The 25,864-nt window shown below is 39.1% G+C and overlaps 1 protein-coding gene across 8 annotated transcripts in view; it reads right to left on the bottom strand.

Moving 5' to 3' along the window:
- Positions 1-25,864, bottom strand: part of ANKRD17 (ankyrin repeat domain 17) — an 86,977-nt gene that overhangs the window by 23,100 nt on the left and 38,013 nt on the right. For 3 of the 8 annotated variants that reach the window (XM_080591570.1, XM_080591568.1, XM_080591571.1), the window contains exons 3-16: positions 25,645-25,801; positions 23,279-23,426; positions 22,841-22,988; positions 21,779-22,012; positions 19,826-19,920; positions 13,966-14,203; positions 13,256-13,447; positions 12,766-12,875; positions 11,880-11,967; positions 10,747-10,874; positions 10,175-10,318; positions 9,517-9,619; positions 7,227-7,982; positions 84-232 (exon numbers count right to left, since the gene is read on the bottom strand). In XM_080591570.1, the coding sequence (XP_080447696.1) occupies positions 84-232; positions 7,227-7,982; positions 9,517-9,619; positions 10,175-10,318; positions 10,747-10,874; positions 11,880-11,967; positions 12,766-12,875; positions 13,256-13,447; positions 13,966-14,203; positions 19,826-19,920; positions 21,779-22,012; positions 22,841-22,988; positions 23,279-23,426; positions 25,645-25,801 (2,690 nt within the window). The remainder of the gene's footprint in view (positions 1-83; positions 233-7,226; positions 7,983-9,516; positions 9,620-10,174; positions 10,319-10,746; positions 10,875-11,879; positions 11,968-12,765; positions 12,876-13,255; positions 13,448-13,965; positions 14,204-19,825; positions 19,921-21,778; positions 22,013-22,840; positions 22,989-23,278; positions 23,427-25,644; positions 25,802-25,864) is intronic. The other 5 variants (XM_080591572.1, XM_080591574.1, XM_080591573.1 and 2 more) reach the window with 3 other exon arrangements.

The raw sequence follows: 25,864 nt of genomic DNA, 5'->3' as shown, positions 1-25,864 counted from the left end.
AGCTGTTTACTGTATATGAATTACTCAGGACACAGAGGCAAAACAGCTACACATCTGTGCTGCAGTGCCAATGGAAGGCTTACCTGGGCATCAATATCTATAGCAGGGTAGATTGGTAGCATGGCTGAAGGAGAAATGATAGGACTTGGAGTTGGCGTCTGAGGCTGGGAGACAGAAGTTGCAATGCTGTGGGTAGGAGTGTTTGACATTGCAGATGCTCTTCCACTCACTGCTGTTAAACAGAATAATTACACTTAGTAAAGGCAAAAATTTTACCTCGCATTTTTAACATGACAATAAGCAACCAGTGGGACCAAACTCCCACCGACCTAAATCCCCAAATACTTTATTATTCACAAATACATATTTTCCACACATTTATCACAATCTTTGATCCCTCAAATCTTTGAATTTATCAATTACAAAAAAGTTTATCTATATTAGGTCACCAAAGATATATGTAAGTATTAGATTGTCATGTTTTCTAGATGCCCACTACAGAATAGATATACTTATATGTGTATATATATATACACACATATACTTATATATATATATATATATATATATATATATATAAAATCTTTCCTACAAGTCATTCATTATTTGGACCAGGAGTTACATACCTTTAAAAGCTGAACTGCGAAACAAGTCAAATCAATGGTTATCTATGCATTTTTTTTCCTTAAAACAGCTTAAGGATTCCCATGTAGAAGTCCAACTACCTCCCCCACTCCCACCACCTTCCCCAAACATCACAAAAAAGCAGCAGAGCTAGCACCAGGATGCTCACATGGCAGACCTTGTTGAAACTAGTTAAATAGAAGCTTCTTAACAGCCATTTTGCAGAGACTTTGGTCAAAGAGGTTAGGACAAGCAAAAGGTAATACCATTTTACAGTTTATGACAGTATATCGACATGACACAAAATAGCACCAACCGCCACACTTCCCTGAAATTCATTTCATACATATAACGGTTACAAGTAGTGAGGTAACTTGATACTAAAACAGCCTTTGGGGGAAAAAAATAATCCAGTTTTCCTTAAAGGAATTCAGTGTTTTTTCTTCATGATTTTTCTCCCATATTTTTACAAGTCTTTATCTGGTATGATCAGCAAAAGGAGAAAGTGAAGTGCTATACTATTCTCCTGTTAAGCTCACAAAAGGACCTTTAACTGCAAATGAAAGAAATATGGTTTACACATTGTCCACGCTCATTGAATACACAACACTGAATAACCTTACAGAATACTGAAATAACGCCCCTTTACATTATCCCCAACTTTTGGGGTCACATTTATTTTTCAAATAGGTTTAGTAATCAGCCGTGTCCCAGATTACCACCCATGGTTACTTGCTCTAAAATTTAGTTAGAAGGGATAACATTTTCAACAGATGTCACAAAAATTTTACCATAACATGCCTATCGTGCCAACTCCCTTCTCTACAAGGCAGCTGTGTTTTGAATCCATTACTAATTTGATTTCTGGACTTCCTATAACAAATCCCAGCAAAAAAGCTAACAAATGCCATTGAAAGGAAACAAAGAAACTCCTACTCATGGCATAAAAAATACGCTTAACCTTATATTTAAGACTAAAACAAGACCCAACCTCCGTTGATGTTCATATCTAAACACCTTTTGAAGTATGTTCTCATCTTACAAGAAAAAAAATCAAACTAGGTATGGATTAAAAGAAAAATGCAGATGCTGAACCAAAGTTGACTGACGTAAGGTCAAAAACTGTGGCGTACTGGAACTCTGTATTGTACAGAGCTAATTCAAGTCTCATCTAATATTATTCAGCAGAGAGTCTACTTTAAACTCATCTATTTTCTGATGCTTGTTGTAAAGAGATATAACCTCATTAATAACACAACAGCCCATTTCTTTCATAGAAAATAGGAATGTTTGAACTTTTGTTCCCATATTTACACACGGCCATAATGAATAATTGTGGAGGAAAAAAAAGAACAAGTTTGCCTTTCTCCAAGATCTAGGAGAAAGCGCTATCAGCTTAAACAGTAATGGAATGAAAAAAACAGTTCTTGACTCTCAGATCTGGTCCCGAGGGACCAGAAAAAGATGTTAAAATGAACCCAAGAAAAATGGGAAACCTGCTACAGTAGCACAAGGGATTTCTACAGCTGCTGAGGATTACTGCTGGAACCCCAATAGGAGCTGGGGAGTATGCACTGCATTACGCACTGCATTACAGGAGCCACTACTAACACTATCAGCATTTTTAAAAAATTAAGAAAAAAAATCAAGCTAGTCGGGCAAATCAATTCAGGTAAAGCCTCTTATACCAATGGCATTGCACTGGAAGGAGAGGGCAGGGGGAAAGAGGTGTTTAAAAGCCAACACCTTGCTCGCCAGGGAAGAAAACTTTTATTGTACAATCCATGTGCAAATGTTTTTATGAATGCTAGCAGAAAAGACCATCAACATGCATGGTGGCTTACAGTTCTCACATTAAATATATCTCAAGTGTGCTTCAGAAATAACTCACAGATATATAAACAGTTCATATCCCTGAAGTACATTTCACTGAAGTATTATTTTTTATGGCTAACAACTTGGATTATTTTTCTTTAAACATCACCTATGCAGAGTTCTTACTTCTAATCAACATGCCAAGTGCAGTAACTAGAACCTTGACTGTGTCCAAACAGAAATATTAGATATTTTCAATAAACGAAAAGGTTTTTACACCAGTCTTGAACAGTGAAATAGACCAACTAGCTTTATCTTGAAGTAAATCTAAACACATTGACAGCTAAAGCTTCATACTTCCCTTCTGCGCCTCCATCTGCTTTAGTAGACCAGTTGCAATATTTAACAAATTCTGCACTTCCAACATTAGACCCTCATAACTGTATGGCTGGGATACTGATGTCTTCAAAGCTAGTTCACAATTCAAGCATTTTAGTATACACTTGCTTTGGTACAGGACCAACTACCAATCTTAATAACATGATGATACAAGGTAAAACTCTGAGAATTTTAATTGTCAGCTTATATCACCCCAAGCACCACTTGACTACCCTAACTGAAGTCTTGGCATTTGTTAAGATACTGGGCTATCAGTTATGTACTTATTGCCATTAGTAGCATTGTTGCTTTTCACCCTGGTTTCTCTCTGGACATCTCAACTTTTCCTTAGCTCAAATAAAAAAAGGACATCGCAGCTGCTGCCTTCTCCCACAAGCTCAGCAGCCCCACCATTCAGAAATATTTGGCTTACACATGCAGCATGTAAAGAAGTGGAGGAAAGACAACAGTCAAGTTAACAAAAAAATCAAAAACACTCAAAACAAACAAGATACTTAACAGCTGAGACAACGGGTTGTTTTTTTTACTCCCCTCACTGATCTACATGCCCTAAAGTAAAACGCATGCCTTTAAAAATAAGCCCGACATTTTAAAACGGAAGATTTTTTTTTTTGTGGTGATCAAGTTTGTTCCTTCCTTGAATACTTCAAATTTTCACTAAGTGCAATATCTTACAGAAACTAAGCCCCTTTATAATCCTTATTATTTTCATCAACCATCAAGATTGATACTAGTGTTGTCTGATTGCGGGCACAGCACTCTTCTCATGTGCTTATTCTTTATCTCCTTTACAACTTCAACAGTAAGCATATAAAAGTGCTGTTTCACACTACATTGCAACAAGGCAAGATGAGGGACTGATAAAATAAAGTTACAAAAAATACTAGATAACGCAGCTTCTTCCAACTTGCTTTAAAGAAACTCAACAGCCTCAGTTTCTTCTCATCTACTCCCACTATCTTTTACTGCGATTGCTTTTTTAGTACCTCAAGTTATTAAAAGCTATGTTCCTGCCAGCATGCTTACAAATCAATACCAAACACTTCAGATGCATAACATGCCTTGAATTACAAGGACCCAAGTAATGTTCTGAATTCTAATACAAACACAGCATTGCTTCTACACACAAACATCTCTGCAGATGAAGCCCAAAACCACACCGCAGCTGTGTTCTTTAATTCAATGATTTTTTGTTAGAGTCTAGCCCTTCCTAGGTATTCTTTCATGTCAAGATCCAGTCTTAAAAGGCAGACTACCACAGGCTCAATCCCGTACAAAACCAGCTGCCTAGCAATAGACACAAGTCTCTTAACACTCCTAGGACAACGGTCTAAATGCATCTACCATCCATTTATAAGAACAGCATAACCATTGCCAACAACTGATCATAATCACACCAGAGCATGAAAGCTTCCATCCTTATAGTTTTCCAGATCTCCTGCATGCATTGCAGATGGGATTCAATTTCATTATTTTGCTGTGATGCTGGCTCTCTCAATTTTTTCCAGTGTTGAGTTCCCAGTAAGACCTAACAGTCAATGTGTATTCTCTTCTCATGTATTAATTAAGCTAGTTAAAACTATCACTGACTCAGCTCACAAGGTAGCTTCCAGGAATTAAACTATCAAGCACTTCAAGATTCCTGAAATACTTTGTGAGGCTGTTACTAGACTTACTCCTTCGTAAATAGTGATCTACTTCAACATAGGGTTAGTATTAAAAACAAAAGATGGTTTAAATCACACATCATTTAACATATGCAGTACTTTGAGTTAAGAGTTTTATAAACTCTTTCCCACCGCCAAAAAAACACTTCTAATTCAGCTTCTCAGCAAGCAAACACCTTGTCCAGCATCTGAAGCTGAAGAGCAAGCCCTCTACTTGTCATTGATTCCAGCAGGATCAGAAAGGAACCCTATACTGCAACTGCAAGATTATTTACTACTTTTTCAATTTTCCCTATTACTTTAAAAAGAACAAAACAAACCAAAAAAAGCCACAACCACCTCAAAACCCTCAAGTCAGTACTTTTTCCCATTGTGTCTCCGGACAACTTTTGTAGAGCTCTGGTAACACCAATTAGCTTCTATAGTAACAAGGAAATATACTTTAACATCCCGGAGTTGATCTAGCAACAGCACTTGACCAGGAACATTGGTACCTTACCCTAGCCCCTAACTAATAAAAGCATTTGCACACATGACCTTGTTCTAAGAAGTTCTTAACATGGGAAAATTCAACTTGCAATAAAAACACAGAGATGAATATTATATAAAGTTTACTCAGTCAAGGTGTAGCATTGTTTTTGTAACTGGTGAAACTCACTTAGTGCTGCAAGCCATAGATCTGTGATGGAACTACCCTCACGTGTCCGTTACTGCCTCAGGAACAGGAGGTTTGTATCCATGAGGGATAATCTAGAGGGTTCCCATTAAAGCAGTACAGAAAACTACTGCTGAAGTATTTAGCTGCTGTGCTTAATCATTGTGTTACACTGAGCCCACTTCCATTCCACACTAAGTTCTGAAGCGTGCAATCAACTTGGCATCAGAGCTGTATAGTCAGGTCTATGTCTGCTCTCTTGAAAATTACCACTTGGCAGAAAAATAGAGATGGAATTTCATTTATACAGCCTGTAACAGACTTCCCACAAAGGCCTTCCAAAGCACAGTTTAGATCTCATTTCCAATTGCATACGTGTGCTCATGTACTAAGAACTGAGACTAAGTAGTACAAAAACATTCACTCAAATGTTCATTGGAAGTATCTGACTTTCACAAAAAAGATGCACAAACACTTGGATATGGGCCAGCCGACCTAAAATCCCAGATCCTCAATATGTTACATGCAGTTAAATACATAGCAAGTGTCTTCTAACTGAAAGTTTAAGTCGTATTTAAAGTGCATTGCACGCATACCTCATAGCTACCCACAAACCACATTTTCTCTCTTGAATTGAGTATCTGATTTTGGCACATATCCCAGCAGATCCACATGAGAGACCTTCAGCATCAGTGCACACTATCACGATGCAAGTAGTTTTATCTACCGTCTCATGTCTCCTGTTGTATTTGTATCCACTGACAGCTTCCAACTCTTGTGTCTAGGCTTAAACTAACACCAGATTTTCTAAATAGAATCTCTGTGTCTCCCGTATGTTTCAGTGATCTTTAAGGAGGCTTTGCTCAAACATCAGAGTACTCATTAGGAGCCTAATTTTCATCACACAGTTTTAGAAGCCTTGTTCCAATTTCAAACAATCACCACCTGGTATTTCATAGTTACCAAACCCTCTATTCACTGTGCACCATTACTGTACTCTCCTAATTCCTGCAGTACATGCAAGAGATGCTCCACACCTCTGCACCTTTGGGCTAAAATATTTTTGGAGACTTGCTTTTTCGCCAGCTCACATCTTAACATGTTGCATTAGTCTTACACTGTCTCCTTATAAAGGAGATTTGTTAAGACAGAGAGCATTTTTAAAAATAAACATTCATCAGTTTCACAAAGAGCACCCTAACAAATTTCAATCAAGTAACATGATTTTTCCCAACATTCCTGAACAATTAACTTGTATTCAAATGAGTACTCAGAATAAGTATTCCAGCCATTACATTAACAGGGGATTACATGCAACTAAAGCATGTGTAAAGGAAAGCAATGCTAGCAGCTCATACTTCCCATGGTATTTAAGGCCTGTTTCATTATTTTTAGTTGCTACTTTTTAAGGCCTTAAAGCTCTGATGTAACATGGGCAAAGAAATCTCCAGAGCAACTAAAAAAACTTGGTGAGGCTAGATTTTTTCATTGACAGACCAACAATTTCTATGAATATACTGAAAAAAGTTAATGGAATTACCGCCTTTTCTTCTGAACAGAAGTAAAAGTTTCCTAATGGTTCACTATTCAAGGCCAACTAGAGCAGCTCTCATTCAAAAGACAAGCCTACAGGTTTGCTACAAGTTGTAGGCTTAATGTAGGCTCAAAGCCTGTTCTGAGCGCTTCAAAGTCAGCTCTCTTGTCAACTAGCCAAAAGTACTAACAAACAGCACCATCGTGATGTTATTCCTGAGCTACAGACAGGCTGAAAAACTTTTTATTTCTAGTATACCCCACCCCCCAAACCAGAACAGAGGTAGAAATGCTATTTCTGACATACCAACCTGACAAACAGGCACCTGTTAGCACAACAAAAGGAAAGGCAACCCTGCAAATCGAAAAGTTAAAACTAATTCTCTGAAAACCTCAACACAGGGATATCAGTAGGCTAGAGGTACTGCTGCAGAGCTAGCGGGAATACACAAACACACACACACACAAAGAAGTTGACATACCCTCAACTGGTTAAGCAAATATTATACCTGCTCATAACAATATAAACCCACCTGCCATGATGTCATCCAGCGTGTCATTGAGCGTCTGAGCAGGGCTGGCTACCATTAACCCTTGCTGTGTTTCTGTCAGTATTCCTTGCCCCAGCCCTGCTAGTTGTGCTTGGCCCAACACTGGCTGTCCAACTATTACACCTTGCAGTTCTGTAAGATTTGCGATGGACCCTGGAGGTAAGGAACCTGCTGCCAGAGGCAAAGCTTGTGGCATCGCCAGAGGCTGAATTGGTGCAAAACCCGTCTGCGCAGCAGCTTGCTGAGGATCATCTTTAAGCAAGATGGGGTCCACTTGTTGTAATCGTGCATAGTCTCCCTCTGAGAGTTGTTCTCCTACCCCAACAGGAGTCAGTAGTCCCAGGTGCTGGCAAGACTGTTGCTGCTGCTGCTGCTGGAGCTGAATTCTTTGCGCTTTTACTTCTAGATATTGCTTTTTTAGCTGCTGCTGAGTTTTCAGCTGTAACTCTCGTTCCACTTTCTGCAGTTCCTCCAAAATCTTTTGTTTCTTCTGGATCTGTTCCTCTCTCGTTTTGTTCAGCTCCTCAATCTTCTCTTTGGTGAGCTGGTCAGCATGTGCCAATTCCAAGGACTGCAGCTGAGCATTCTTCTCTATGGCTTCTTTTATCCTCTGCTCCAGCTCTGTCAACTTGCCCTGAGCCTCTTCTACAATGCTCTCTGGAGACTGATTGGTGATGTAACCCTGTACATCCTGGTTGTTTGCTGGCAAATGACTGCTGGACTTTTGTTTAGAAGCAGCTGTGTGAAAAAGAAACCCCCTCAGAACCAATGGAAGTGCATATGAATGGCATCCTCATTATAGAGCTACTGTTGGGATGCTAAATGCACCAAGACACAGCACCCACAGAAGGTCAGTGTACTGTAAAGCCCTCAAAGGAAACGGTATCTTTCACTATCAATTTTAACACAGCAGTCAGATTGCAAATTAACAGTATAGATTATTGCGCATACATTCCAAATAACCCCTAGGCTACGTTGAAATATTTACTCCAACAATTGTTATACTTTCGCCAAATGAAGCGATTGTCTCAAGAGCCGCTGTTATCAAGTGGTGCTACAAGATAAATGGAAACAAAAGGGTAGGATATGCTGTCTCTTCACTTGATCTTTTGCGACTGGCATCATGTTAAGGCATAAGTGTATCGTTACAGCCCTGAAGCACAGCAAAAGCGATGCAAAAACATCTCAAGGGACACGTGACTTTGCTTAGGCCACCAGTTTTGCGAGTAGCTTAGTACGTTTTAGGAAGTACTACACTTTCTAGGAACACTGAATCCTTTCACTACAGGTATCCAGCTTTGCTCAGTTGACAAACAGTGCTAGAACCCAGGATAGTCAGTTATATTTAACATGATCTAACAGGGTATGTTTAGCCACTACATTTTATCCATAGCAGACGTGACTTTGGATGTGTCAAAACTCAGCTCTGCCCAGGCAAGGCAAATAATTCAGCCTTCCTGTAAGAATGAGCGATGGACTAATCCAATACATCTTTTATGAAGAAGTCCACAGTAAAACAGCTGACATGGTCTGCCATACCAGTTGGAGAAGGAACAATCTTAATTTTGAAGGGTGAAAGACAAATCAAAACCCAGGATTTGAGCCAGTGGCGGTGCCCAGTTTCTTCCAGTAATCCTTGCTGTATTTCCAGAACAATACAAGTGTACACACAGTATTAATTTTATGACATGCACGCCTGTATTTGCACTATTGCTGATCCTTGATAAAAAAATGTTTTGGAAGAGACTTCTAAAGTACAGAAAGAGTAAAGTTATCAAAATAGTGATATCAAAATAGATGCAAATTTAGTCCTAGGAGGAGCTAAGCCACATCAGACTAAATGTTTTGTAGCACAAGAAATTCCGCCTTCAATCAAATTAGTCAAACCCACTCCAAGACTACTATCCTAAGAAAACACGGGTTACCCAATGAACTACCATATGGAACTTAACAGTTGCTGCAAATTCCACTAGCAAATTTATGTAGGTTTCTGGGTGACATTCTGCATTAGCCCAGTATGTCGAACTAATATATATATATGCATATATATATATATATATGTTTTTACTTAGGCAGATTTCTTGACGCTTTGTGATTACAGGGTTAGATGACTGATACTTCATATTTGATAGATAACCAATCCTTTAAAAAGAAATTTACAGTTTCCTTGACTGAATCCATTAACACTCTTCATAGGCACTACTCTGCTGTAAGCGCAACCCTAAGTCTTCTAACGGATATTTAGAAAATAAGCTCCAGAACTAAGACTGACCTTTATTTCTGATGGGAAGGGTTGTGGCGACATTAGCAGGGGGTTTGTCAGGCTCCTGGGGTGGGACGACCATGGGCAGCGCCTGCACTGGTACACGAGGAGCCTAAAATGTTGGATACTAATAGATTATTTTCCTCATACTCTAATCTAGTGATAGTTCAATAGAAGGTAAACAAAACCTGTTAGAAAAGCAGACTTTCATGGTAACTAATAACATTTCATACATTTTAATATGCTGAGTTTAACAGTTAACCATTTGAGATCGCCTGACTTCCATATGCTTGGCATTCTTCACCTAGGAAATAACTTGCCAAAGACGACTCATCTCTGTACTTTAAAGTGCTATACTCTGGAAAAGGAAATGAAAGCCACAGCGGGCCACAAATGTAACTCTGAAGAACAGCCTCATTAAAGCAGACTTCAGTTACGGGCTTTTTACTTAACACTTTTTCAATAATCTTTATGGAACAGGAAAAATAAAGGACTACACAGCGATGCTCAGAGGATCTTCATTTTCACAACAGCTCAGATTTTCAAAATTGACCTGCAGTTCAGTAGTAGATGAAATGACATGATTGACTTTTCTTTCAACTTTGAACAAACTGCAACAAACACAAACAAAGCCCCACAAAACAGACCGTCAGCCCTTAAATCTTACCCTATTTAAATCATGGGATGGTGGGGTGAGCTGAGTAGCATCAGGTGGAGGAGCAGAAAGCAAGTTGTTGGGGTAGTCTAGAAGGTAACAAACCACACTGGTATGACCACCCTTTGCTGCCTCTATTAACATAGTTGATCCATCCTAAAAAGGCAAAGATCACACTATTAGAAAAGATCATAATGAAAACACAATAATGCTGAAATGTTTTGAGAGATACAACAGTATATATTCAGACTTCCTTAATATTCCACCTGCGGCAAGTCCACAAGTAAACTTAAAAAATAGTATTTTTTTTCCTTCTTTTTCCTCAACTATAACTGGAGCTCAGTCTTCAAATTCATGCTAATTAACAGGTCTGTGCTCCTCCAAACACCAACTCCTATAAACATGTTACTGAACGTAATGCCTGCTTGTGGTTTTCACTGAAATACCTGCTCTTTGATCTTACTGATATCATGACATGTTGGGTCAGTTACAGAGAATACAGAAGTAAATTCTCCTGCGTATCTTCAGCTATAAGATGAATGGAAGACTACTTCAGAGGAAAAGAAGGTAGCTGAGTTACAAACCTTCAATCTGTGTGTAGGATCAGCACCATGAGCTAGCAGTAACTCCACAACTGCCAAATGACCTCCAGCACAGGCCAGTGACAATACTGTATGATCGTTGTTAGCAGTGGTCCTATTCACATTTGCTCCTTCAAAAACAGAGGGAAAAGATTATTTTAAAAAAAAAGAGAAGAGATTTCAATTGGTTCTCCTCTACCAAAAGAGAGAAGGGATACCAAGTTTGCCACCTTCTTAAGCACGAAAATACTGTCTTTGGCTGCAGTCTTGCAACTGATATATAATATTCAAGTCAAACTCTCATCAGAAGCCCATTTAACCTGTCACAGTCACCAAATTCAACGTCTCAGTCTTGTCAGGTAGAATTTGACCCTTAGCATACGTGCCTCCAAGAAGAACAGAAACACTACCTGCACTAACACTCCAAGCCCATTGTTCAAACTGTTATGTTAGCTCATACCAAACTCCACACAGTAGGCAAACCTATTCCTTTTAAGTTTGCTAGCAGTTTTTTAGAGAGTGGTATCTTTCTCTAGAAATGATTCAACACATGGATCTTAGCTGGCTGCCACCAAGCCAATTACCAGTTGCAGCTCTGCTTTTTTCCTTTACAGAGAAAAAACTACATCATACTGGAAACTTCAGGCTAGTCCTGCTCCACACAAGGAAGCTAAGAGAAAAATCATTCGGCTTGTAAGAAAGGAAAAAAGGAAAAAAAACAGTTCTGAGCTCTGTATCCACACTACACACCCAGTGACATAAGGCTGCAGCTGATAGTTCTGACAACATGGAACAAGTTACAATCAAGATGCTGAAACAAACAGGTGCTTGAAACTGAACTTCTGAACAAGATAGTGCTCAAGAGCTGTACCATGAACATGGCGACACCCAGTAAATGCTACAATCGTTATTGCTTTTATTAGGAATTAGAGAGTGGAATATATCTGTTTTTAAAAGTTGTTGAAGTTTTCACTAATCCCACCTGAAACCAGAGGTGATCGTTATGATTCTAGTTTAAGAATCACTGAACTACTTTAAAATATTTCAACCAAATCCAAGTTCAACTACTACTGATGTATGTCCCTAACTCAGAGCATCTCTAACAGCCAAAACCAAAAGCCTTTACACAAACTTACCTTTGCTAATCAAAAACTGAACAGTGCAAACGTGACCTGCCCTTGCAGCTTTCATGAGCGGAGTTCTTCCACCTTCTGATTCATGCTCCTAGAACAGATAAATAAAGACTTAGAATTCAGGAATCACAAGTAGCACATCTAAAAGGACATAATCCTACTGTTTGCTTTTTGAATTGGAAAACATCAGCTGTGGAAGATTCCTTTTTGAGTGTTTGACAGTCTATAAAAATCAAATTTCAAACAGCACAGCATTTAAGTATATTTTGCAGACAAATGAGAACATCTACCTACCTTTGTACAGGTCTAAGATGCCTGGATAAGAAGCGTTCAAAGCACATGCCGGTGATTATAGATTAAAAAAAGAATTCTGTCACGCTTAACTGCACTTTTTGGTAACCTACTGGTGTACAAGCCTGGTATAAAAATCAACTGACCTTCATTATCTTAATTCCACTATGGTACACCAAATAGATCACATCAGAACTGTCAACTGCTGCTTAAGTAACAAGTTTGCAAATGCAAGTCTTAAACCATGATCAGCTCAACAATTCCAAGCTTAGTACATTTCAGCACTGCACATGACAGAAAAACAGAATTCCCTATTTTCCTGTACAAGCAACCTTGAAGGGTTTAGAAATGCTTTAAAAATTAACTGCCAAAGTTTTTGATATGACCTACACACTTCTAGGCAACAAAACAGTCTCGTATCTGTTAGAAAGCCATCATCAGTTCTTACTTAGTTGAAAGTAAAAAGGTCAAAAAACAGTACAAATCCAATTAAAACAATTAACACTCAAGAGCAAGTTTTCAGCAGTGAACATGAAACAAAACACACATTAATTACGGTATTTCCTACTTATAATTTCTGAAGAAAATAATTACTTACCAGATCTGCACCTGCCTGAAGTAAGACATCTGCTACATCAGTATGGCCATTTTCGCACGCATATGTCAGTGCTGTGTCACCTGTTGCTGTTGTTGCATGCACATTAGCCCCTGAAGCAGTATTAATGAGCATGTAAGCTTTATGGAGTTTATTACAGAAAATATGCAAGTATCTTAATAATCTTTTATAAGATCAGATAGCAAACAACTTTCTCCTTTCAGTACAACATCCACAACATTATTTAATAACTTAACAATACTCTAGGGAAAAAAAACAGCACTCAAAACCTAGAAATTAAGTTCCCAGAAAACTTAGATCAACTCAAGTCTACAAAAGCTAAATTAGGGTCCAACTAGTACGTTATTTACAATTCCACAAACCTTTGCAACCAACTTCAATAAGCTGCTAATCAAAGTGTAACCAATTTGGGGACACATTTTTTAAGGTTACATTAAGTCTCTACAAAAGGACTAACAAAATTACTCCATACCTGCAGCTAATAAATATTTAACCAGCTCCAAATGACCCTCCTGAGCAGCCTCCATCAAAGGTGTTGAACAACCAAGTTCTATGTCAGCTCCTGCTTTAATAAGAAAATCGGCAACCTCCAAAAAACCTCCACAGCAAGCCAGAGTTAGAGCAGTTTCCTGTGTCTCCTCTGTTTGAGCATTGATATTTGCTCCTTCAAGAAAATAGACACATATATCAGAAAACGCTGATTTTTGAAAGCACTATCAGCATATTAAGCTATTTATTGTTACACAAGGTATCTGTTTATATCTCATTTCTACAGGTGCAGAAGTATCCTTCTAAAATCATGACACATCAAATCTCAGTTTCCTTTCACTACTCGGGAAACCCCTCTGAGAACTCAAAAGCGCTTCTTCACAGCTTTTCAGTAATAAAACATTCTCAAGATACGCCAAGGATATCATGGAGAGTGCAAGTGACCCACGTTAGCCCTTCGGTATACAATACCTGTCTGAAAAATGCAAAGCTGCTCTGAAGAACAGTTCAGAATGACCACTTACCAAATAAAAGTATAACGAAGAGTACTTTGCTAAAGAACTGCTCAAAAAGAGGGTGACAGGTTGTTCAGAAGTTGTTCAAAAAGGAACCGATATAATTGTAATATATTTAAAAAAAAACGAGACACATGCCTACTGAATTGTAGTCAACAGAAGGCACTGCAATAGTTACCTTGACCAAGTAGTAGCGCCACCATCTCTTCATGGCCTTCTCTAGCTGCTTCCATCAGCGGTGTGTATCCTTCATCATTCACCTCTTCCAAGTTAGCTCCACGTTCAATCAGCAAAGCTGCCAGTTCAACATGCCCACCACAGGCTGCCAAAGTTAACGGAGACTCGAAAGAGTCAGCAGGCATGTTCACCTGAGCTCCGCTATCAAGAAGTAATCTTGCCACTTCCACATGGCCATCCTACGAGAGAAAAAAAAACAGTTTAAGAACTCGTAACAGAAAGAAACTTGCTGTTCTTTTTCAAAGCCTAAAGAACTCACCATCTAAACTCCATCAAATGACACGTAAGAGCAACAAGTAAGGAAGTCCAAAAATATAACAAAACTTCCTTACAAATTTTCTTAAATATTTGGATAAAGACTAAAGGCCCACTGTTAAACAGGTAACTGGAAGAACTTCAGGAACGTTTTTATTGAATGCGCCTTGTTCAAAAACATCATTAGGATACACATACCACGCTTTCCTGCTTGCAAACTGGTTGACTTCACAGAAGACACACGAGTTCAAGTGTTTGGTATCACTTTAGTCAGAGGGGGAAAAAAACAGCCCAGAGAGCTTGACGCTATTTTAAAAGCATGCCTCCTCCACAAGAACAATACCAAGATGCTGTTAACACCTAGTATTTGTCTTCACTAAACAATGCAGACAGAACTGAAGACTGTCAAATTTATGCAAGGAGCAAAAATCTTAGGAAATAAGCTACCACCAAAATGCATTTATGTTCTTTCAACAAATTTACTACTAATGAGGCAAAGCAGTGTATTAAATGAGAGTATTAAGAGAATCCAATCAATCTTTTTACTTGGACATGAGAACAGGTTGCAATGTTCTTCTAAAAGACTACATAGGCTTTAAATTGCCAACAGATCACAACGTCAAGGCTCCACACTTCATCAAGAAGAGGGAACTTAGATTCAACATGCAGTTGCATTATTTGTTATGCAGTATATTTTCGTTACCAAATCAACACGTCAGAAACACAGTTGGTCCTCATCTCCATGAGGACTGCTAGCATGCATCTCAGAATATTTACAGATTCCCAGCTTTTGGGGAGGGAGATGAAAGAAAGGACATAGCCTAAGTTAAACAATTTTGCTTCCTTACTATCTTAAGAAGCCATGCGCAACTACACTGCTTGTCTCTTGGCACTTGCAGAACTATTGCGCTTCCTGCTCGATTTTAGAGCAGTCAGGACTTGTTTAGTCTTTTCCCTTCAAGGGAGAAAGCAAGACCATTTGTCAAGAGTTCCTCCTAGATCACAAGAGCCACCTCAAACTATGGCTTTCCCTTGACAGCAGTCTTGAGGTACTGTTAAGTTGTCAAACTGGTTACCCAAATGGAGCTCCTGCATTTGCTTGCTTGCTTCCTTTGGATAACAAAGAAAAAAGATTTGAGCATATGATCTTTGTCATGTTTCTAGCACACCATAGATTCAGGAACTTGATGAAATGACTTTCCAGCTGTCCGCTTACATTGAAATCCTGACAATGACATATCAAAATGCCATTAAAGTCTAGTTTTATTTATAACAGAGACAAATCAGCTTGGTCACTTCAGTCCAACAGCGGAAAATCTCCAAGTTGGTTGTCTCCAGAAGGAAATTATGATCATTCAAGCTTGGAATAACCAGGCAGGGAAAAGCCTGATAGACAGAAAACAGGAGGGTAGCATAAAAAAGCAGCTGCTTACCATGAACACAAGGCTCTCTTGAGGTTGTCATTGACAAGGTAAGTACATCCTGAACTGAGATTAGCTATTAAGAAGCAGCCAATTGAAGCCATTGGCATCCTCACCAAGAAACAGCAAACCAAAGCCATCATTACACTCAAGAAGCTAGAAACCATAACCTTAAAAGCTGTTTCCCAGACAAAATACAAAATTGCATCTGACACATTCCAACCTCTTTATCTGAAGCATTTTATACATTATCATTTCCAGGGAGCACAGCAGAGTTTTGTCTCAGAAAAAGATCTAGGCCATTAACTAGGACACACTTTTTTTTTTTTTTAACATGAAGTGACAACACTATTTTAGGGAAAACCTCCAAGACTCCACAGAGGTTCTTTCCTTGAGGAAACGCAGGGATGGTGCCTCGACCATCAGGCTCTGGCAGAACAACTCACTAATCATTCCAGACTGATTTAGCTCAATCATGGCAAATAGCAACATAAGAGTATGCTTCAAAGTTTTGTACATGGGCTGGGCAGCCTTGAAAATAACTGCTGGTGATTAACCACACAAAGGACTTTTATCTCTGTTTTAACAAACTTTGCAACAGGATGGTGCTGTTCAGCTCTTCTAAAATGTGTTTAAAACCTCTAGTAAGGGTTATGTGATCACAAAACATTGTCTGATGAATCTGCATAAGTGTACCAGGCACGTTTTGAAGATCAACCGGTGTGGGCAATCAGTACTCATCCCTTACTGGAGAAAATTACATTATTTCAGTAAGAGGAAGCCCAAACTAGACAAACCTGCTTTTTGCTCCCACGAGGCAAGTCACATTGCTTAACAACTCATTTGCATTAAACCACTACTGGTGTGTATAAAAAAGCTGTTGGACAGAAGTCTTCCTGAATGCTTTGTAGGACAAGGTTCACACGGTCTCTTAGGCCTGTATGTAAACGCTGTACCGCAGATAAATTCTCTAACATATACTCAATTCAGTGCTATCCTAAAGGGCAGGTTTTTTGCATTACTGAAGAAAAAGCAACAGTTTCTGCAGTAAAAGCATGCTGAGACGAGAAGCTTCTGCTGTATTTCAGACTGCAAACTTTTTAAGTACTGCCACAGAAAGCTGCTCCTTCTGAAGCAAAACCAAAGATCCTGATAACATCAACCATCTCTCAGTCAATTCTGAGAATAAGCATGGAAATGCCCACTTAGAAAATGCTTCCGGATGAAAGACGGGACACCAAGACTTTTTCCTATTACTTAAGAAGAAATGGGTCCCAACATTTCTGTGAGTCCAATGGATGTGTTAGTCTGTTGGTAGAGGAACATGGGGAAAGGAGGAAAACAAGGCAAAGAAAGCTCGCTCTGCAGCTCCACAAAGTAGCAGCATTCTCTGCAGTCTGCCAAGCTGTCCCGATGAAAGACTACTGCAACAAACAAGATTATTTTATTGCCATCTTCTAGGGAACTCACTGCAAGCACAGAATCCATAACTATATGGCACACATTAATATTTCAGATTAAGAAAGAATAGCTGAAGTCCTGTTTATCTGCATGCCTTGCTTTCTAATGACTTCTTAAGAACTACCATTGTTAATGATCCCCCTATTTGAAGTCATTAACTTCTTTCAACAGACAACTGTGGCTGAATTTAGAATCATTAGTGTTGTTATTTCAGGAAAGACCAAGTTAAGTTTCTAAGAAGCATTTGTGGCACTCCTCTATGGCCACAGTCACAAGATACTACACAAGGCTTGTGACAAAAAAAAAACACAACCCACAAGAAATCTAGCTAGAGAGGAGAATAAGAAAGTAATTAAAGAGGCAAGTTTTAGTTTTATGTTGAAATTGTACATACTGACGAAGAATTACAAAAACATATGCATAAGGCATTAACAAAATTTCTGACCTAAGCATGCTGCAGCTACAAACCCTAAATAGAAAAGGAAACCTCTACAGAAAGGTTTCTTCAAAGTCTCAAAGGCATTCACAGATACTTATTTCAACTAAATACAATAAAAATTAAGGGGGGGAAGCCTAGTTCTGCTCCTTTTTGTTTTATTTTCCTTCTCTCCACCAAAAGAGGTTCCAATTCATACCCAGTTCTAGAAATGAAAACTGGTATCTGGCTGAACTTCTCATTGTGCTAGTCTTGCCAACCCTTGGTATTAAACAGTATAGGGCTAACTCATACCACTTCTCCGAAAGGGGGCACACCAAAGCCTAAACTGTTGGTGCAGAAAAGGGGAATCAAGGAGCACATTTACTCAGAAGTAAACTCCAAAGGAAAAGGCAAAAGGAATTGAAACCTCAACCTGAGGCTATATGTAGTAAATGAATTTCCAGTAAGATACGCGCTTTAAAGGTGATGCAGATAAACCAGAGTTACATACCTGGTTCAAGCTTATGAGGACCTCAAACAAAAACACCATATAAAGACTGCAATTTAGCAAGTTTTCTTCACCACAAAACCTTGGAATAATCTTAAATTGAGCATCAATTTTGCTATTTCAGCATTGAAATGTACCCATACATAACCTTTTCAAGTGAAAGTTAAACCAATATTTATGTTATACCACAAGAAACTAAAAATCAGATTTCTTCTCAGTCTTATTAAATTTTATAAAAAGGTAATCTCTTTTATGCTGTCATTTTACAATTGCCTCAGATTAACAGACCAGCAACATGGAAGTATTTTTCTTAATTAAGCTTGTTAACAATTTCCCTTTCCGTTTCCTAGTTGCTCCCCACACAGCCTCTGGTCCTGTGTTTTCAAGGAGTAAGGTCAGCCCTAGGATCCCCAGCATAAGGGCATGGACTTCTTGGATGGCCACGAAGACAATCAGTAGGCCGAAGCACCTCTCCTATGCATACAGCTGAAGAAATTGGGGTTTTTCAGCTTGGAGAAGAGAAGGATTGAAGGAGACCTTATAATGGTCTTCCAGTACCCAAAGAGGGCCTACAGAAAAGATGAGAAAGGACTCTGTCATGGATTGTAGGGACAGGACAAGGAGTTTTAAAATCAAAACATGATAAATTTAGATTGTTGAGAAGAAATTCTTCACCACGAGGGTGGTGAGGAAGCGGCACAGGTTGCCCAGAGAAGCTGTGGATGCCCATCCCTGGAAGTGTTCAAGGTCAGGCTGGATGGGGCTTTGGGCAGCCTGGGCTGGTGGGAGGTGTCCCTGCCCATGGCAGGTGCTGGGACCTAGGTGGTCTTTAAGATCCTTTCCAATTCAAACTATGCTGGGATTCTATGATAAGTGACTGGGTGAACCATACTGAAACAAGTCCCACACACACCCCTAAACGTAACCACCAACACGGGAAGATGAAAACTTGGCTTACAAACTCCTTAAACATGCCTAGGTATGTTAAATGCTTCCAATAGCCAGGTTACAACCACATTCACCACCCATGTTTAGTGCATACTGTAATTGTCAAAAGCATTTCAACAGCCACTCTCAATCTGCTTTAAGCTACTTCATTTGGAGATGGCTGTAAAAAGCATCTCTACGTTGTACACTCAGAGTTGCTCTCCCAGAAACTGGCAGAATTAACATTTAAAAACTGTTTTCTTTAAATACTTAATTAGTGTTTACATCTGGCTATCTCTCAATTCACGAAAATTCCTCTGAACTGAGGTCACAAAAGTATCTCTTATCAAACCAGCCCTACATGATTATTATCGGACAAAAAGCCAAAAGTAACTGACATAACACAAAGGCAGACAGTCTACAGAAGCTGCTTCAGGACAAGCACAGCCTTACTTGCTGACTCCTGCCACTTCCGAAAAAAATAAGTGCAGCTGGACATAACATAAACCTTGTTATTCAACGAATGGGTTAATATCTCTCTCTCACTGTCTCAAGAAATTAACTATTTTGTCAGCAATGAGAGCAAAAATTTTCATTTTATTGTTTCAGGAAGTACCATTTTTACACCATGGACTTTTTTTTTTCCCATTTTTGCTTCATTATCTAACCAAAGTTCGTGACGTACAGAGAATCAAAATATCACACAGTTGGATTCCATACCAAAAAGAGGCCAAAAAGAATCACTTTGTTCATCTCCTGCAAGTGAAAAGACAATACATATGCCTGACTGATAAAGCCATGCATCTCTTACCATGCAAGCCTCCATAAGAGCAGTGTGCATTTCATCTGTCTTGTGTTCCTGGTCTGCACCAGCTTCCAACAGGAACCTCACCATTTCTAGATGGCCTGTACAGAGAAAGTACTTAACAGTTACAAACTACTTTCAGCAGGTACATTTCACAACTGTCATAGAAAAGGTCTAGCATAATATAATTAAGGTAGCAAAAGGCTACGTTACAAGACAAAAATGTCAGTAAAACTGTTTCAGTAGGCAAGTTCATATCTACAGGTTTAACAACTGCAGAAGCCCAATAGCATACTTACTAAAAATATCATCCGATTCACTTAGTGGCTTAAATCATGTCTGTATTGTATGCATTCCTTGATGTGACATTGGAGCCAAGCAGTGCAAACATCAGGTTTACCAGGGTGATTTATTATGTCTGAAGACCTTACACTTATTTTTTTTTCAACTACAGAATGACAGCCTTTCGTTTAGTTGACAGATTTTTCTGCTTTTTCCTGCTCAGCACTAGGGATTTAAGGTTACTGTGGTTATAAATGGTATTGTAAACAGCCCCTGAGCTCCCATCAATCCTTAGGCCACAAAACAAAGCAGATGGACCTTCACGCTGATATTTGTAGAATTCGACCACCTATAGAAAATCTCCAACTACAAAAGGCGCTTAAAAGCTTTTGGGAAGTATTTACTCTCTACCATTCCATTAATTCACGACTATAGCTTTCCAAGTTCTGGAGGTACGTCAAGTCCAGTCAACTCCACTATACAGTCATGATTCAGTCAAGTAGCAAACATAAAACCAAGCCAGAAAAAAGCTGCTTTGTAACTCAACATGAATAAAGCTAAATCTTAACACTAGGAATACACCTAGCAACAACACGAAGCACACAGATACTGCCCAAAACGAGGCTACAGTTGTAGCCCTTCCCCCTTTATTTGGGAGAAGCTAGTGACCTTCTTGGTCTCAAGTATCCCAAATCATTCTACTACAGGAAGCAAACACCACATAAAAAAAGAGGACCATATTTCTACTTCCTAAACGTAAGATTTGGAGTAACACAAATTCAAGAGATACAGACAGAACATAAATGGATAAGGGGAAATTTTTACTTTTTTTTTTTTTTTTAAACTCAGCTTTCCAAGCTCACCTCAGGATTCAGGGCCCATGCATACTTCTTCAGGGAGGGGACAGTTTGGGTTCCCACTGCTCTTTCAAATAGAGCCTTTGCTCTGATAACCACCACAAAGACAACTACCAGGGCTTGTGAAGGTGCTCGGTAACACTGCGCCAGGAGCATTCAAGGCAGGAAAACCTACTGCGATGCCAGAGCAAGTACCTCTGTTACAAACATCAATTACTCTATGATTCCAAGAGCCATTCTAATAGCTCTAATAAAACATATACTAAGTGACTATTACAACAACTGCTCTGGCTGTTTGAACAGATTTGGCCTTTTAATAAAACATTTTCATCTCTTGCTCAGGTGATACAAGATAGTTGCCTAATACTCCAAAGGAGGTAGGAAAGTCCTGGTGCCTAAGCATTGACACCTAAAAGGCAAAGCCCCAGATTCTGCATGTTTTATAAGCGCTAAGTCCTTCAAATTATTTGGCATTTCTGTACCTAAGCAGAGGTATCTTGTAAAACAGTTACATTACATAAAGTTTATCATACTCATTCTATGAAGAATTAATTGCTTGCTTCAGAATTCATATAATTAAGAGAAAATCTTTCAAAGCATCACAGGACTCGGACAAAAGTTTTGTATCTTAGTACTTACAGTCTCCATGCTGAGGATCATTTTATATATGGTGCCTATGTGCTATGCAGTATTAAAGCCAGGATAAAAGTCTAAGCGTCTATTCATAGCCTTTAAATTAATTTCATAACAGACAACGAGGCTGAATAAATACATATTTTTCAAGACTTTCCACACTTAAGCAGAGGCCTTGGTACTATACCTTTGTAACAAGCCAGTGTAAGCGCGCTCTCCTTAAATTCATTGGAATGCGTATTTATGCCTGCGCCGTTTTCTAACAGCACTCTGGCCACTTCCACATGGCCGGCACTTCCTGCTTCCATCAGGGGAGTGTGACCATTTTCATTATGGTCCTCAATACTAGCGCCCGATTCCAGCAGTACTTTCACAACATCTACGTAGCCTCCAGCACAGGCATATGTAAGGGCTGTATTGCCTAGAGGCAGAAGAGAAAAAGTTTTAAAAAACAGAACATCAAATTTGACAATTTCTACTGGGAACCTGATGCTCTACTTTACCGCTTTTACTGAGTTAACTACCTTAAAAAATAAAGGGGGAAACAGAAATAACTACAAAACACAACTCGGGGCTGAAAAGCTGAAGATCTAAACGTGCCTGGTAACAGTACTGATACAACTCTCCTCCTATTTTTCTCCTGGTTAATCCCAACTTGCATCACAAAATCCCACCGCCCTTCCTGCTAGCATGGACATACCATGCTGCTAGAACAGGAAAACAACAAAGCAGTATTACTACTTAGAACTACTTCACTAAAAAACCTCCACATGCATGTCTTCTCACATCCTAACCTGCCTCATCATTTAGGGTCGATAATCAATCTGCCCATGATAATAGACTACACAGAATCTCTCCAATTAACAGCTGCATTAACTAGGGAAATTTCTTAAAGCTATTTGGTCACAAACAGAAATGCCTACCAAACTGCCAAGAAACATGCAAAAAAGGCCATCTTCTCATGCTTACTGTTTTCCTCAGGTTAACTAGACCTGCCACCAAATTATTTTCTCAGTACACCAACCCTGCAAATGCAAATACCTTTCAGCTACTAATAGACTTAATCCACTTATGTCCATAACTAACTACTGTCTTATAGCTACACAGAAAAATACATGAGCCAAACTGTAAAACCTAGAGGAAGAGATCTACTTGGAAGAGCTATGCTCAGCTGAGAGCCATTCTTACCAAACCACAAGCCTCAAGTCTCAGCCTTCCAATTGTTTTCAGCAAGCTCTAACACAGTTACCTGTTGATGACTGTGCATTCACATCAGCACCATGAGCTAGCAGCAACTTGACGATTTTGACATGTCCGCCATTAGCAGCGGCCATTAGAGGTGTTATGTCTCCCTTAATACCTCGGTCTTCTACATTAGCATGCATTGCCAGAAGAACCTGTGAACAGAAGGATGATCAACAGCCTTGTTAGGTGACAAACCAGAACGTCAAGATGGTTAAAATGCTACACAAAGCCACCTTCATGAACAGTTTTGTGTCAGAAACTTTGAAAAATATGCACAAGGAATCCATCAGCAACACGCAGTTTGTGGGCAAGTCCTCATTTGTCATTTAACTGACATATTCTAGTACCTTAACACTGCCTTCAGGTGCACAAGGAAAAAAACATTAGTTCAATAACTACCTATTTTGATACAAGACATACGCAAAACAGCCAGAAAACCTACCTGTGCAAGCTCATAATATCCTGCTGAACAGGCTAAACAAAGGAGGCTTTCCCCTTCTTCTGTGTGCTCATTCACACTTCGTCCTTCGATTAGCAACTTCCGCACAGCATTTACATCTCCTTCTGAACAAGCCTCTGCCAAGCTGCGGCTAACAAGATAGAAAGCATTAAGAAGTGAAAACGGACCACACTTGAAACATTTGGTCTATATACAGAACAAAAAGCCCCATGTGCCATGAGGACACAGAACAACCTAAAAACCATTGTCAACTGTTAAAGAGTTGGTATTTTTACACTTGAAGTTTTCCAAGCAACTTACCTGAAAAATCAACATGTTCTCAACCACTCCTGTTACTCATTTCTAGCACAAGATTACAACAAGAAACATATGAAGAACGACCACTTTAACTATATTTTGCAAGATGTGCAAGAGCAACAGAGGATTCGTTCAGAGAAGACACTCTATGCACTCAACACAATGTTATGGCAGTATAAAGCCTTTTTTGCAATCAAATACATGTCTTAGATAGCTAACAACTTTCCCTTTTGAAAGGCTACTACAGTACTGGAAACAAAATCCTATATTATTAATTACTACCTAGGATACAGTCTCCATCTATGCCGGTTCTGTATTACTGATTTGAAAACAGGTTTTGTCCCATTCATTCTCTCAAGTAAGGCTCAATGAAAAGGAGATATGATTGGAACACAAATACAGTGTCTTTAACTGGGTATTATTTTATGAGTATTCCATTCCATATCTGCCACCACTAATCAGAGCTGTATTCACATTTTCCTTTGTCCCAGGAACTAGAGGACAGTGAAATGATTGGTCTTATCGCACTTTTTTTCAGCACTGTCGATGAAACTAAAACAGATCACCTCCAATGTTCTTCACCTACAACATAATAAATGCCTTGACTTTCAAACAACAACCAAGCGTTTCACTTGTGGCCCTAACTCAGACCTGCAGAAAAAGGTCATTTTCTCCTTGTTTGGTAAACCTTAAGTTAGAGAACTTTTGGTTCTCAGGTCCCTCATATTTCTTCACTTCTGTTTCAGTTAAAAAAAAAAAAAAGGATTTACTGAATACTTATTTTCAATTATTCTGACACTGTGCTCTGTATACGGTATGTTTATTCTAGAAGTTACCACTTCGTGAGAATTAAAATTCTATTCTGGTCCAAATAATTCTATCATTAATAATAAATCCAGATCTATTTGATTTGGTTGGCCTCATCCCATCCACCAACCTTTAATCTCTTGTCCATTTCGCAAGTCGCATCAAAACAGAACTGACAAAAGGCAATATAAAAATAAGGTGGTTTACAGGAAACTTTTGCAAGCCTCGCTACCCCACATCAATATGAGCAATTCTTAAAACACAAACTTTAGAAGTGGATTATTTTTTTAAAACAAGGACCAACTTATACCTGTGCATCTTACCCAGGACTCCTATTTCATTTGTGCCACCAGAATAAATATATATATACACATTAACATAGAGAAATATTTCTGAAACACGTACTGTTCACCACATTTTCCACATTTATTTTTTATTTCCCACATCCCCCATCCTAGCAACAGCTTTGGCAACCTTGCTGTTAGCAGCCTTTTGGGGTAGCTGGGGGCAGGAACGAACAAACAAAATAGCAGCAGACACAAAAGGAAAATACTCTACTCATCTTCGTGTGTCCAGGTCAGCACATCAAAAATGTTTCTTCTGGGTTACTCAGTATACAAAGAATAATCTGCCAACTAGCAATGCAGATGCGTACTATCAGTCTGTTTCTGTTGTACTGAACCTTAACAAGTGCCTAGAAGGGAACCGGCTTTTACTTTTCCCTCAAACATTCACTAAAACTAAAAAACACCGAAAGCCAGAAAGCTGCCTCAAAAAGCCAAGCCTTTCTGGCTGGGGCTCTGTCCAAGGTCCTACGCAACAGCAGAAAGCTGAAGGCTCGAGTCTCTGGAGACTGCTTTCCTTCCACCACAGTTGAAAAGGAGAGCTCAGAAGTTCTGATTTTTTTTTTTTTTTGGGGGGGGGGGGGGGGGGGGCGGGTTGGGGATTCAGTATTTTTCAAAGGCCCAGGTTACTTACAAGCTTAGGGATTTAGTTTCTACAGTTGGTCAAGTTAAAAGAGTTTACTTAAAGAATGATTGTTGAATTCTAAACAATAATAATTGTTTCACTTCCCAATACAGGAACTGATACTGCAGGTATACTTAACAGGAGAATCACAGATGACAACTTGGCACTGGTTCCACTTGAGTTTCATCATCTCATAGTCCAAAAGTGTACAGGATAAAACCCACCTCTAAGTTGCACACAACTAAAAACTGGATGGTATAAAAAACACAGCTTACTTGTCCGTCTGCCCTGCATTTGCTGTGCTTTCTGCTCTCATCCGGGTAAGTGCAGCGGCAGCTTCATCCAACGCGCAGCTCACCGAAGAAGTCAGTCTGCGAAGCACCTCAGGATCTGCAAACGCTTTACCATCAGCAGTCGACAGTTTACCTATTCCTTCCATTCCAATTTACAACAGGTTGGTACACATGCCAGAAAAGAAGAAAATGCACAAGTTGA

The sequence above is a fragment of the Anser brachyrhynchus genome (genome assembly GCF_964034855.1).
Source record: "Anser brachyrhynchus genome assembly, chromosome: 4".
NCBI lineage: Eukaryota > Metazoa > Chordata > Aves > Anseriformes > Anatidae > Anser > Anser brachyrhynchus.
The sequence above is the reverse complement of the archived record's forward strand: the minus strand, read 5'-3'. Positions and strand labels throughout refer to the sequence as shown.